This window comes from Procambarus clarkii, chromosome 55 (assembly GCF_040958095.1).
Source record: "Procambarus clarkii isolate CNS0578487 chromosome 55, FALCON_Pclarkii_2.0, whole genome shotgun sequence".
In the NCBI taxonomy this organism is placed as follows: domain Eukaryota; kingdom Metazoa; phylum Arthropoda; class Malacostraca; order Decapoda; family Cambaridae; genus Procambarus; species Procambarus clarkii.
In genome coordinates this window covers 24,917,130-24,931,070 of record NC_091204.1, presented here as the reverse complement: position 1 = coordinate 24,931,070, position 13,941 = coordinate 24,917,130, and the positions used below count along the sequence as shown (strand labels likewise).

General features: G+C 41.9%; 1 protein-coding gene across 4 annotated transcripts in view; it reads right to left on the bottom strand.

Moving 5' to 3' along the window:
- LOC123751070 (methyl farnesoate epoxidase) overlaps positions 1–13,941 on the bottom strand; it is a 330,011-nt gene that overhangs the window by 19,288 nt on the left and 296,782 nt on the right. For all 4 annotated transcript variants that reach the window (XM_069305551.1, XM_069305553.1, XM_069305552.1 and 1 more), the window contains one exon: positions 6–186. In XM_069305551.1, coding sequence (XP_069161652.1) covers positions 6–186 — 181 coding nt within the window. The remainder of the gene's footprint in view (positions 1–5; positions 187–13,941) is intronic.

The window sequence follows — 13,941 nt, the reverse complement described above, 5'->3', positions numbered from 1 at the left end:
CGTACTTGGCACGGTGGTCGAGGCCGGGAAGACAGGCGTGGCCCACAACACGGTCCAGCTCGTGGTGCAGGGCGGCGAGGGCCTCCGGGTGGAGGGTGGCGAGGAGCACAGCGAAGCACAGGGTGGTGGAGTTGCTGTCCGACCCGGCGGTGAACAGGTCCATGCACAGCCCAGCCAGCTGCTTCTCTGCTCCAGCACACACAATCAACTCTTAATATTTACATCCTTTACAAATATATAATTAACTTTCATAGTCATATTTCTGTCTATTTAATGAATAAGGAAGTGGAAGAAAAATGCCAACTATTTAAAATATTACACACCAAAATCTAAAAGAAGAATCAGCGTACATATATTGTCACGTTTACCCAGGCAAGAGGCTTATAACATTTAATTTAATTAACCCAATTTTTCTTAACCTAACCCATATTTAGGGGTTTATAACCCCCCCCCCCTAACCTCAAAAATAAACTATATATTTAAAATTAGATTAGATTTTTACCTTTCAGGTAAAGGTACATACATAGAAGATGAGTTACAAACATAATGTTGGATTTAAAGATAGAGCTAGTACATACAATACCTAAAGCCACTAAATACGCATAGCGTTTCAGGCAAGGTAGGAAGACCCCGCTACCTTTTCTAAATTATGGAAAATTAGAGTAATATATCATCAATTAGGGTAAATTTTGGATAAATTAAGATAATATGACAAAACCTAGGGTAAAATATTGGCAAAGTAAGATAAAATGACATTTATTATGGATAAATTAGAGTTAATTGGGAATATATTAGGATAATATGTGAAAATATATTCCTACATCAAATATATAGTATAATTTCGAAGTTAGAGAAGAGGGGGAGATATAAACCCTCTAGATATGAGTTAGGTTAAGGTAAATTTTTAAGATATAATGAATCATATCTTTTTCTACAAATATGATGTAAAATGGAGTTCAGGTCTAGGTATATACAGTTAGGTTAAGGTTGGTTAAGTTGAGCTGATGTAGAGAAAAGATCCAATAATAACACATTTCAATTAACCGAGGAAATAGAGGTTAAGTTGGGATGGGTTGGTTGTATTGATGTGAAACCAATGTCCCAAGAATCGAACTTGGCTAAAAATAGAATGTTATATTGAACCTAGATCCTAGTATCAGAGCTTAGGTCCAGGGTGGTTGGGTTGACGCAAAAAACAACACGTTCCAAATAAAAAAATACGATGCATTTGACGTTAGGTCAAGGCAAGTTAGGTTCAGGGTGGCTGAGTCCATGTCCAAAAACATAAACTTTGCCTGGAGTATTAAACTAAGATCCAGAAAGGTTAGGTTCAGGGTGGTTAGGTTGATGCAAAAAAACACTTCCCCCCCTCCCCCCCCCCCCCAAAAAAAAAAAAAAATACGATACATATGACGTTTGGTCATGGCAGGTTTGGTTCAGGGTGGCAGAGTCCATGTCCAAAAGCATAAACTTTGCCTGGAATATTGAACGTAGATCCATGCAGGTTAGGTACAGGTAAGTTAGGTTTATAGCCAAAACAACCTTCCTATCAGTATACTTGCAATATTGAACAAAGATCCAAGAAGGTTAGATACAGGGTGGATAAGTTAATGCGTAAAAACAAACACTTTCCTAGCAATACAGTTGCAATATTGAACATAGATCCATTCAGGTTAGGTACATGTCTGTTAGGTTCATATCCAAAATCAACACTTTCCTAAGTATATATATTGCATTAAAGCTTAGATTTCAGGAGGTTGAGTTGAGGTAATACGAGGAAAATATCCAGTAACAACACACTTCTAAGAATATATTAGCCAAAATCATCTGTGACCCAGGGTGGAATAGAAGTTGGAAGTAAGCATTAACAATTCTAACAGTTAAGTTCAGCTCAGGATGTGATGCACTTAGATACATTTAGTAGAATTTGACTTTGGTTTGATATAATTAGAATAAATTTAGTGGAATTGACTTGAACTGGGATAAATTTGGTAAATTAATTTTTGGTTGTGTTAGGTTGGGTTGGGTTGGGTTAGGTTTTGTTTGGTAAAGTTGATGTTAGAAAAACACATCTGGATATTGGAAATAAATAGACGGATAAAGCACTAACACTATGAAATGGTCTTGGGAATGGGGGTATGATATGCAGTGACTGGATATTGGAAATAGATTACATTTAGATGGGTTAGATTTAACTTGGTTAAATTGGGCTTTGGTTGTATTCTGATACGGTAAATTTGAAAAAATGTGGTAAAAATTGTCTTAAATTAGGAAAAATTTAGGTGGGACAGCTTAAATTTTGCCAACCTTAATTAAATCTAGCTTTGGATGTTTTAGGTGAGGTTAGGTAAGGTTGTGTAGGATAGGATATTTAACCTCTTAAGGGTAATGAACTAGATTGTTTAGAGAATAGTGTAAATTAGCCTATTTGGGTTCGAGTTATAATTTGTTCTTGTAATGGATGGACAGAGGACACGTTTTTGAGGACACACAGGCTTGTATGTGAGGATATGGGTGCTAATATTTAGCTAGTTTAGATTTTGTTAGGTCGAATTGGGTAAAATTTGGGTATGTTAAGTGGAATTTTGCAAGATTCAGTTAAATTTAGGTTTTAATGGGATGCATTTAACTAAGGTTAAATCCAATAAGACAGTTACAGGAAGACTGTTACAATAAGACGGTTAAAGACAATAGGACGGTTTGTCTCAATAAATTTGGAGTGACATGATTGGAGAGGATTTAACAAGGGGGGGGGGGTATTATTAAGGTATTAAAAACAATGGTCATAAACTAGATGAACAGAACAGTTTAGTATTAATAATGTTGAAACATTTATGGAAATATATGTGTGTTTATGAGGACTGAGCTATTAGGATGCCAGATGTACGATTCAAGTAATGTGAAATTATGACTTTTTTGGGGGGGAGCAGTTTTGGTTAAACTTAGCATATTATAAATGATGTACTAAACATATCTTGGAAAATATTCTGCAAATTGTGTATTGATTGACCAACAAGTTGTGTGTGATTATATTTGTACAAATTGTACAATGATTATAATTGTGCAAATTCTGTATTAATTGTACAAGTGGTATATTTGTGCAGGTTATGTATTGATAGTATTTTGCACAAGCTGTGTGATGATCGCATTTGTGAATTGATTATATTCCCACAAATTGTCTATTGTTTGGGCAAGTTGTATATTTTCGTGCAAGTTGTGTATTGTTTGGGCGAGTTGTGTATTGTTTGGGCAAGTTGTGTATTTTCATGCAAGTTGTGTATTTTTTTGTTTTTCTTGTATTTCAGTGATGGGAACATCAGATCCTTTGGGAATGCATCAGACGAAGGAGTGGGGAATGGTGGGGAAGATGAAGGGACGAGAGTGGGGGGATGATGGAAAGAACGAGGTGACAGGGGAGGGGGTACTAGTGGGGAGGACGAGGAGACGAGGGAGTTAGGGATGGTGGGGATGAGGGGACAGGGGAATGAAGAACGGTGGGGATGACGAGTGGACGGGGGAGGGGGAGATGGTGGGGAGGATGAGGGGACGGTGGAGTGGGGGATGGGGGAGGGGGGAAATGGTGGGGAGGACGAGTGAACGAGGGAGTGGGGAATAGTTGGGAGGAAGAGTGGTTGGGGGATTGTGGAATGGTTGGGAGAATGAGGGGACGGGTGAGGGGGGGAATGGTGGGGAGGACTGGGAGACAGGGGAAGGTTGCTGTGGCTGGGTACAGCTAGTAATAATAATAATAATAATAATAATAATAATAATAATAATAATAATAATAATAATAATAATAATAATAATAATAATTTATTCACAAGAAGGTATAATGGGTTGGTGAGATGACATAAGATTGGCATTTTTACATTCATGCAAAGCCATTAACACGCATAGTGTTTCGGGTAGATCCTTAATCTAACATATCAGGTAAGATGAATGGGTACATTTTAGCAAGGTTTTATATCAACAAATAACTACAATATAAATTGAGAGAGGTGATTGCATTCGTAAGAATATATTTCTTAAGTACTAATATTGGGGAAGTGGGTAATGCAAGATACAATATGAGTTTCAAGCTTTTTGAAGTGATTTTTTTTTAAGTTGTGTTTAATGACGTTGTGGAACTTAAGCAATTGTATTTAGTATAAATTGTGTATTTGTGTAGGTTCTATATGTGTTATAATTAAAAAAATAAGATCTTCATGTGGAAGTTTAAGTGTTTTTTTGTGATAATGTTTAAATATTTTGTGAAGTGATGTTTATGAAGTTGTATAATTTTTTAAAGTGCATTTTGTTTGTACTAGAGTACATGCAATTTGTTACATATGTGCAAATACCATACTTTGTGTAAATGTCATACTTTGAGTCTACATGCAATATTTTGTGTAAATGTCATATTTTGTATGTAAAATGTGATATTGTGTGTGTAAACACATGCATTTTATGTTGTATGTTTTAATTTTGTGTATTTTTGTTTTATGTACAAGTGTGTTATTTTTTGGGTGTGGCAATCAAATATTATTATATCTCAGCATACTTTAATCTTAAATTAGTGTTTAAGCTTAGTATATTTCGATGTAACATATACACACGCCCTCAGTAGGTCATCATATTAGTGTAGCAAAGGGGGATATTTATACATATAATCATAACATTTGTTGTGTTGGAATTTATAAGGGTAGTTATAAATTCCAGACCACCAGACAGCCCACAAGGGCAGACAGCCCTTGTGGGCTGTCTGGGCGGATTTATCTGTGGGACGCCAGGGGATTTATCCGAGGGCGACCCAAAACGCTAAGGAAAACGTTAAATCCATGAAGGTAGTTGAGGCTACTGAGGGATGGGCTAGTAAACTACTTAGCACCGATTCAACGACTAAGTGATCGCACATTTAGTAGTGGTTGAGTCGTTTCTAGTCTTACTGTTCCCGAAGGAACCGTGCCGTTCCGTTGGAATCTAGGAGGTCGTGGCCCCCTAGGCTAGGTGTGGTAAGGCGAGCCAGTAGGGGCGATTATAGGATTAAGTTAAGTGTTTCTTTAGTTAAGGTTAATCATATTTATATAAAGTATTTTCCCATATTTTAGTGTTTTTCTAGGTATTAAAGATTTCCCCCCAATTTCAGGGCCCTGTATTTTAAATTTCCCGAGTGTTAAGTGTTCTCCCCTGAAAATTGTCTATGCCCAATAAAATTTTATTTTTGTATCCCAGTAGAAAATAGTCTCAGACAGAGGTGAGGTTTCTAAAGTTGGTTAATCCTCTGGGCTTAGTACTTCCTGTCCGGTTAATAATTGTACGATCAGTGATTTGTTTTATTATTAAGTGATCCAGTGATTTTGTGGTTCGTGTGTAAAGGAGACGTCCAACCTGTCATTATTATCCTTTCGACCGCGTTAATAATATAATTATTGTGTTCCCATCAGGAAATCGTAAGGTGGATTTTGCCGACTTAAGTGAATTTTCGAAGAATTGGTTATAGAAAAATTTTCAGAGTCGTTTGTGTAGTAACGTAGTTTTTGTTGGAAATTCGAATTGGTATGACAAATGCGTGTCCCGGGTGTCAGTTTTATTCATTAGAGAGTGATATTAGCGTGAACCTTGTTCTCTACTTCGGAGATAAAAATCTGATTTTTAAGCATTTAAGCAAAAAAAAGCGGGACTTGTGTTTTAGCGCGACTGAACGATCCATCAATAGCCAGTGGTCACTCTGTTCCCTTCAATTTTATCTTTTGTACAAGGGTAAATCATCTTTATTAGTCCATCACGAGTTCGGCACGATAGTTATTTTTTTTTAAGTTTTATTAAAAGTAAGAGTCGTTAATTCTTATTGAAAGTACGTATCTCAGTTTCAAGTAAAACTACCGCGGATTCCTTCACAATCTGATAATAGGGCAGTATGTGCTCCTTCTTCAATTGGTTTCACTTAATTTAAACAATTCTTAAATAACCAACGTAATTTTTGATTTCAGGAATTAAGATTTTTTTTTCGGAATTTGGGCTGAAAATTTCTGAATCTAGTAGTTGTGAAAATCTCATTTGTAGTTGGAACCCGGGTTCGTGTGTGAGGTGTATGGTGTTTACAAGGGGCATGGCACAACGGGAAATTCTTAGGACGTTTAACCCGGACTAGACCCAGTCAGTAGGGGCCCTGGGGGGTGCACGCTTAAAGGAGGGAACCCCTTCTGATGCTACGGGGGGCCGGGTAGACCGCTCAGGCTGCCTAGCTGACCTTACAGGGGGATTCAGTGGGGCTGGGGCGATGGCGCCACGTGTCCTGAGTGTGACTAAGGAGTCAAGAGGGACTTCACGCCCCAGTCATGACACGGTGATGGATATGAGTGGGGAATCCTTAGTGGGTTCGTCCCAAGAATAGGGAGAGCCGTCTTGGGTTCCCCCCTCCTACAACATCGACACCATTCTAACAGGGGTTACAGGGTGACGGACAGGGTGCGTTGTTTCCCGTGGTATGGAGGCCCGCTCAGCAAATTTGAGAACAAGACCAGCAAACCATTACAGTTAGAACAACATGTACCAGACTCACAGCAGGCACAACCACAACCCCAAAACAGCCCCCGGCTTTCCAGGCACAACCTCAATCCCAACACCACCCCCAGGCCACCAAACCCCAACCTCAACTCCTATACCAACCCCAGCTTCAACCACCTATTCCAATCCCAGGCCACCCAACCCCAGCCTCAACCCCTATGCCAACCCCAGCCTCAACCCCTATGCCAACCCCAGCCTCAACTCCTATACCAACCCCATGCTACCCAGCCCCAGCCTCAACTCCTATACCAACCCCAGGCCACCCAACCCCAGCCTCATCCCCTATGCCAATCCCAGGCACCCAACCCCAGCCTCATCCCCTATGCCAATCCCAGGCCACCCAACCCCAGCCTCAACCCCTATGCCAACCGCAGGCCACCCAACTCCAGCCTCACCTCCTATACCAACCCCAGGCCACCCAACCCCAGCCTCAACCCCTATGCCAACCCCAGGTCACCCAACCCCTATACCAACCCCAAGCCATCCAACCCCCAGCCTCAACTTCTATAACAACCCCAGGCCACCAGACGCCAGCCTCAACTCCTAGGCCAATCCCAGGCCACACAACCCCCAGCCTCAACCCCTATGCCAACCCCAGCCTCAACCCCTATGTCAATCCCAGCCTCAACCCCTATGCCAATCCCAGCCTCAACCCCTATGCCAACCCCAGGCCACCCAATCTTAGCCACAACCCCTATGCCAACCCCAGGCCACCCAACCCCAGGCCACCCAACCCCAGCCTCAACCCCTATGCCAACCCTAGGCCACCCAGATCCAGCCTCAACTCCTAGGCCAACCCCAGGCCACCCAACCCCAGCCTCAACCCCTATACCAACCCCAGGCCACCCAACCCCAGCCTCAACCCCTATATAATCCCCAGGCCACCCAATCCAGCCTCAACCCCAGGCCACCCAGCTCCAGCCTCAACCCCTATGCCCACCCCGGGTCACCCAACCCAAGCCTCAACCCCTATGCCAACCTCAGGCCACCCAATCCCAGCCTCAACCCCAGGCCACCCAGCTCCAGCCTCAACCCCTATGGCCACCCCAGGTCACCCAACCCAAGCCTCAACCCCTATGCCAACCTCAGGCCACCCAATCCCAGCCTCAACCCCAGCCTCAACCCCTATGCCAACCACAGGCCACCCAACCCCAGCCTCAACCCCTATGCCAACCCTAGACCACCCAGATCCAGCCTCAACTCCTATGTCAACCCCAGACCACCCAACCCCAGCCTCAACCCCTATGCCAACCTCAGGCCATCCAACCCCAGGCTCTACCCCTATGCCAACCCCAGGCCACCCAACCCCAGCCTCAACCCCTATGCCAACCCTAGACCACCCAGATCCAGCCTCAACTCCTATGTCAACCCCAGACCACCCAACCCCAGCCTCAACCCCAATGCCAACCTCAGGCCATCCAACCCCAGGCTCTACCCCTATGCCAACCCCAGGCCACCCAACCCCAGCCTCAACCCCTATGCCAACCTCAGGCCATCCAACCCCAGGCTCTACCCCTATGCCAACCCCAGACCACCCAACCCCAGCCTCAACCCCTATGCCAACCTCAGGCCATCCAACCCCTATGCCAACCCCAGGCCACCCAACCCCAGCCTCAACCCCTATGCCAACCCCAGGCCCTATCCCAACCTTGTGGTATATCCCACACCTCACCAACCCTTCTCGGTCCTTGCCACTCTCAACAACTTTATCCTGCCCCAGGGTACACCCACTTCCTGTAGCCTCTCCTCCGACACTCCGGGAATTATGAGTCTGAAGCCTAAGGTGATCATAAGAACATAAGAACAAAGGCAACTGCAGAAGGCCTATTGGCCCATACGAGGCAGCTTCTATCTATAACCACCCAATCTCACTCATATACATGTCCAACCCGCGCTTGAAACAATCGAGGGACCCCATCTCCACCACGTTACGTGGCAATTGGTTCCACAAATCAACAATCCTGTTACTGAACCAGCATTTACCCAAGTCTTTCCTAAATCTAAACTTATCCAATTTATACCCATTGTTTCGTGTTCTGTCTTGAGTTGATAATTTTAATACCCTATTAATATCCCCTTTGTTATATTCATTCATCCACTTGTAAACCTCTATCATGTCACCCCTAACTCTTCGCCTTTCCAGTGAATGCAACTTAAGCTTTGTTAATCTTTCTTCATATGAAAGATTTCTAATTTGGGGAATTAACTTAGTCATCCTACACTGGACACGTTCAAGTGAATTTATATTCATTCTATAGTACGGCGACCAAAACTGGACTGCATAATCTAAATGGGGCCTAACCAGAGCAAGATATAGCTGAAGAACCACACCAGGTGTCTTGTTACTAACGCTTCGATTAATAAATCCCAGTGTCCTATTTGCCTTATTACGAACATTCATGCATTGATCCTTTTGTTTTAAATTCTTACTAATCATAACTCCCAGATCCCTTTCGCAATCCGACTTCGCAATCTCAACACCATCTAGCTCGTATCTTGTAACTCTATCATCATTACCTAGCCTCAAAACTTTACATTTATTAGCAATAAACTGCATCTGCCAGTCTTTTGACCATTTTAAAACCCTATTTAGATCAACTTGAAGTGATAGCGAGTCTTCTTTCGTGTTAATTTCCCTACCGATTTTTGTATCATCTGCAAATTTGCAGATTTTGCTACTCAAACCTGAATCTAAATCATTTATATAATAAACAACAGAGGTCCCAGGACAGAGCCCTGAGGTACTCCACTAACAACATTATCCCACTCTGACTTAACCCCATTTATACTAACTCTCTGTTTCCTTTGGAATAGCCATGCCCTAATCCAACTTAATATAGCACCCCCAATACCATGAGCTTCTATTTTTTTAATTAGTCTTTCATGTGGCTCTGTATCAAAGGCTTTGCTAAAGTCAAGGTACACAACATCACAATCCTTACCACTATGAACTGCCTCAACTATGCTGGAATAAAAAGTTTGCAAATTTGTTACATGAACGGCCATTTGTAAAACCATGTTGCGACTCATTTATTAATTTATGTTTTTCAAGATGGAGACGAATTGTATTTGCAATTATTGATTCAAGTAACTTTCTCACAATAGACGTTAGGCTAATTGGCCGATAGTTTGACGCAAGTGATCTATCTCCTTTCTTAAAAATTGGTACCACATTAGCTACCTTCCATGACTCTGGCACTCTGCCTGACTCTATTGATTTATTAAATATGGTAGACAGTGTCATTATCCGTTATTTGACCTGTCTCAGATTTTAATGGACCTATCCTTTCCCTAGTCTTAGTTCGATATAACTGAAAAAACCCTTTAGGATTTGACTTTGCTTGCTCTGCTATACGAACTTCATAGTTTCTTTTTGCATTCCTAATCTCTTTTTTAACATTTCTAACCAGATGTATGAATTCCTGTTCTAACCTGACTTCCCCATTCTTAATCCTTTTGCACCAAGCTCTCTTTTTACCTATAAGGTTCTTTAAATTATTTGTTATCCACTTTGGGTCATTAGTATTCGATCTATTCAATTTGTATGGTATACTACGTTCCTGTGCTTTGTTTAGAATATTCTTAAATAAGTTATATATTAAATCCACATCGAAATCCCCTTTCACGTCACCTGTCGCTGGGTTCATGTCTCGCTCTAAGACCGGCCTACACCCCATACCCAAGACTTTCCAATCTATTTGACCCAAAAAATTTCTTAGGCTATTAAAATCAGCTTTTCGAAAATCTGGCACTTTAACAGAATTTTCTCCTACAGGTCTATTCCATTCTATGCTAAATCTGATTACTTTGTGATCACTGTTCCCTAGCTCACTCCCTATTTCGATGCCATTAATTTGTGTTTCCCTGTTAGTTAACACTAAATCTAAAATATTATTTTCCCGCATTGGTTCCTTAATGTGTTGCGTAAAAAAGCAATCGTCAATTAATTCTAGAAAATCTTTTGCTTCACTATTCCCTGTTTTGTTCACCCAGTTTATTCCACTAAAATTAAAGTCACCCATGACATAAATACTGTTAGATCTAGATGCTCTAGATATTTCATCCCATAGATGCTTTGCTTCCATTCTGTCTAAATTTTGTGGCCTATATATAACTCCTATTATAATATTATTTGCTTTTTCGTTTAATTCTATCCAAATAGTTTCTGTGTGTGGCTCAGTTTTGATTCCCTCCTTGAGACTACATTTCAAATGGTCCCTAACTTATATGGCTACTCCCCCTCCTCGTCTAATATATCTATCTGTGTGAAATAGTTTAAATCTATTTATATGATATTCAGCTAATAGTTCTCTATTTTCTACATTCATCCACGTTTCGGTAAGGGCAATAATATCTATTTTTTCTGTGCAGACAAGAGCATTTAATTCGTTAATTTTATTTCTTAGACTTCTACTGTTAGTGTAATATACCCTAAGTGAATTGTTATTTTGAGGCCCTTTTCTTTCCCTGATTATTTTGCCAGTTCTTTTCTCCCACGAACACATACTTTTATTACCTCCTTCCTCCAAATCAATTCCCATACCGCTATCTACTAACAGTTTAAACCCAAACAAACACTTCTAACCACTGGTTCCAACGAGTTCGCAACAGCAACAACCCCAGCCCTGGATAGATGCACCCCATCACGAACATACATTTCACTTCTTCCATAGAAGTGTTCCCAGTTGTCTATGACAGATATTGCATTTGATTTGCAATATCTTTCCAGCCGGCAATTGACACCAAGTGCCCTTGACATCCATTCATTTCCCACTCCCTTTCTTGGAAGAATGCCACATATGATCGGGATTCCTCCCTTGCTCCTAACTAATTCAATGGCTGTCCTGAATCTCTGTATTAGTTCCTCACTCCTAACTCGCCCAACATCATTACCCCCTGCATTAATACAAATAATGGGTTTGTTCCCATTTCTTGTCATAATATCATTCATGTTTCCAACAATATCACCAATTCCAGCTCCCGGATAGCAAACCCTTAATCTGTTCCCCCTATCTCTGGCACAAAACGTTCTGTCTAAATACCTCATCTGGGAATCTCCCACAACCAAAATTCGCTTCGGTACCTCCTTAACTTTCTGAGCAGCCTGAGGGGCCTGCGCTCCGCCGCTCCTCGCTGGTTTCCGTTCCGAGTGAACTGCAGGCTCACCACAGCACTCGTCCTCCAACACGGCAAATGAATTTGCTGTCCTTAGGATCCTGTCAACACTCATAGGTACGGAGTTGCCGTCCAACAAGATGGAACGCAACCGTCGAGTGGAGGACTGGTTGGGGAAGATGAGTGCAATGCTGGAGGCAGTCCCAAATGATGGACTAAAAATTATTCTCGCCACAGGGGGTTTGCGTGGACGTAGCTTGCGTGGACGTAGCTGGTCCACTGGCGAGGCTGAAAGAGTTCCACCACCTGACGACGTGGCCTCAGTTTGCCCAGGCGATTAGGGACAAGTATACAGAGAAAGTTTCGGCAGATGAGGCTAAATTATACCTTCTGTCCCTTAATTAAGAGGGAAGACTGCAGGACATTTAAAGATTTTGGTACCCTGATAATGAGTAAGGTTGACGACCTTACCCAGGAACTGGGGTTTGATGAGGGTCAGGCAGAACGCTTAGCTAAACACTTGTTCTGTTGGGCTTTGCCTACTACCATGGGCCCGTTCATCTCTGTAGAAGGGGCGTTATTGAGTTTCAAGGAACTCGTCAAACACGCCGCCACAGTATGGGACATAGGAATGAGAACGGAGTCAATAGGAAGGTCAAGGGACCAGAGGTTCGTTCGGCCACGGATCGGTAGGCGCTCACAGTGGTAGAGTCAGTTAGATATTTTTAACCTTATCTTTTTCAACGCCATTTTGTAATCTACACTGATCACAGAGCATTAACACACATTTATAAGAAACGTACTAAATGCCCACGGATGTCACACTGGTCTCACGAATTGTCTGCCCACTCATTCCAGATCCTTTACAAGCCTGGACCGTCACATGTAGTGCAGGATACTTTAATCGCTACTATTAACTTTAACCAAAATATTGAAAACATTTCATCTGAGAAAATTAGAGAATTTCAAATGAGTGAGCCTAGGTGAAAAGATATTATTTAATATTTGGAAGGGGGAAATTATCCGTCTAAAAATCGTAAATTGCCAATACATGAATTCGAGTTAAAGGAGGGAGTACTATATTATGTAAATAGTCAGGCAGATCGAGCAGTATTCCAGCTAGTTATTCCAGACGAATTAAGATCAGCAGCATTAAAGCTGGCACATGCATCTAAGGTTGCAGGTCACCCGGGTATCTTTAAAACTCACTTCAGAGCAAAGTATGTCATTTATTTTCCGGGTATGTTGTTGGAAGTAATTAAGTACGTCAAGACTTGCTCTAATTGCCAGAGGAAAAAAGGTGCCCTTAAGGTACAAGCCCCACCACAGGAATTTCCAGAGATTTCAGGACCACTAGATCACGTGGGGACCAATTTAATTGATCTCCATTGCAGCCATTCAGGCAATCGGTACATGTTGGTATTAGTGGACCATCTGTCCAGATACACCACCTTGATAGCAATCCCTCAAAAGGATTCTCGTATTGTTGCTCGAGCATTTTTGAATAGGTTCGTAACTGTATTTGAGCCTCCTAAAGTTTTAGTTTCTGACCGAGGTCAGGAATTTAATGGGCATATATTTAGGGAAGTTTGTAAGATATTGGAGACAACCTTAGCCTTTACAACAGCTTACCACCCTCAGGCAAACGGGACGACAGAACGTACCAACCGTTCAGTTAAGGATATGCCTGCAATCCTTGCTGAACGTGATGCAAACTCATTGGACAAAAACACCTGCCCAATGTTCAGCTGGCTCTGAATACTGCTATCCACTAGTCTATTAATAATCAACCCTTTCTTTTGTTCACTGGTCACTCATGCAATTTCCCATCAGGTCTGCTTAACAGACACAATGTTGCATATGGAGAGGTCTATCCTTCAGAAGTTCTCAATAAAATGAGGAATGCTTGGAGAGTTGCAGCTGAGGCTTCAAAAAAAGCACGGGGTAGATATGCTCACTATTATGACAGTAATGTACAACCTCTGGAATTGAAGGAGGGTAGGCTTGTCTTGAGAATTAATGAAGCTGCACCCGCCAATTAGAGTAGGAAACTAGCTCCTAGATGGCGGGGGCCATACAGAGTGATTAAGAAAGCAGGCCCTGTCAATTTTGTCATAATGGGAGTATTTGAGAATCAGGTGTAAAGAACTGTCCACATTACTAAGTTGAGGATTTATCATGCTAGGGAGGAACTAGAATTGCCTACAGCAAGTCTAATTCCTGACCCAACAGAGCTGACTGATAACTCAAGTTACGAGTCAGATGGGGAGAATGACCCTC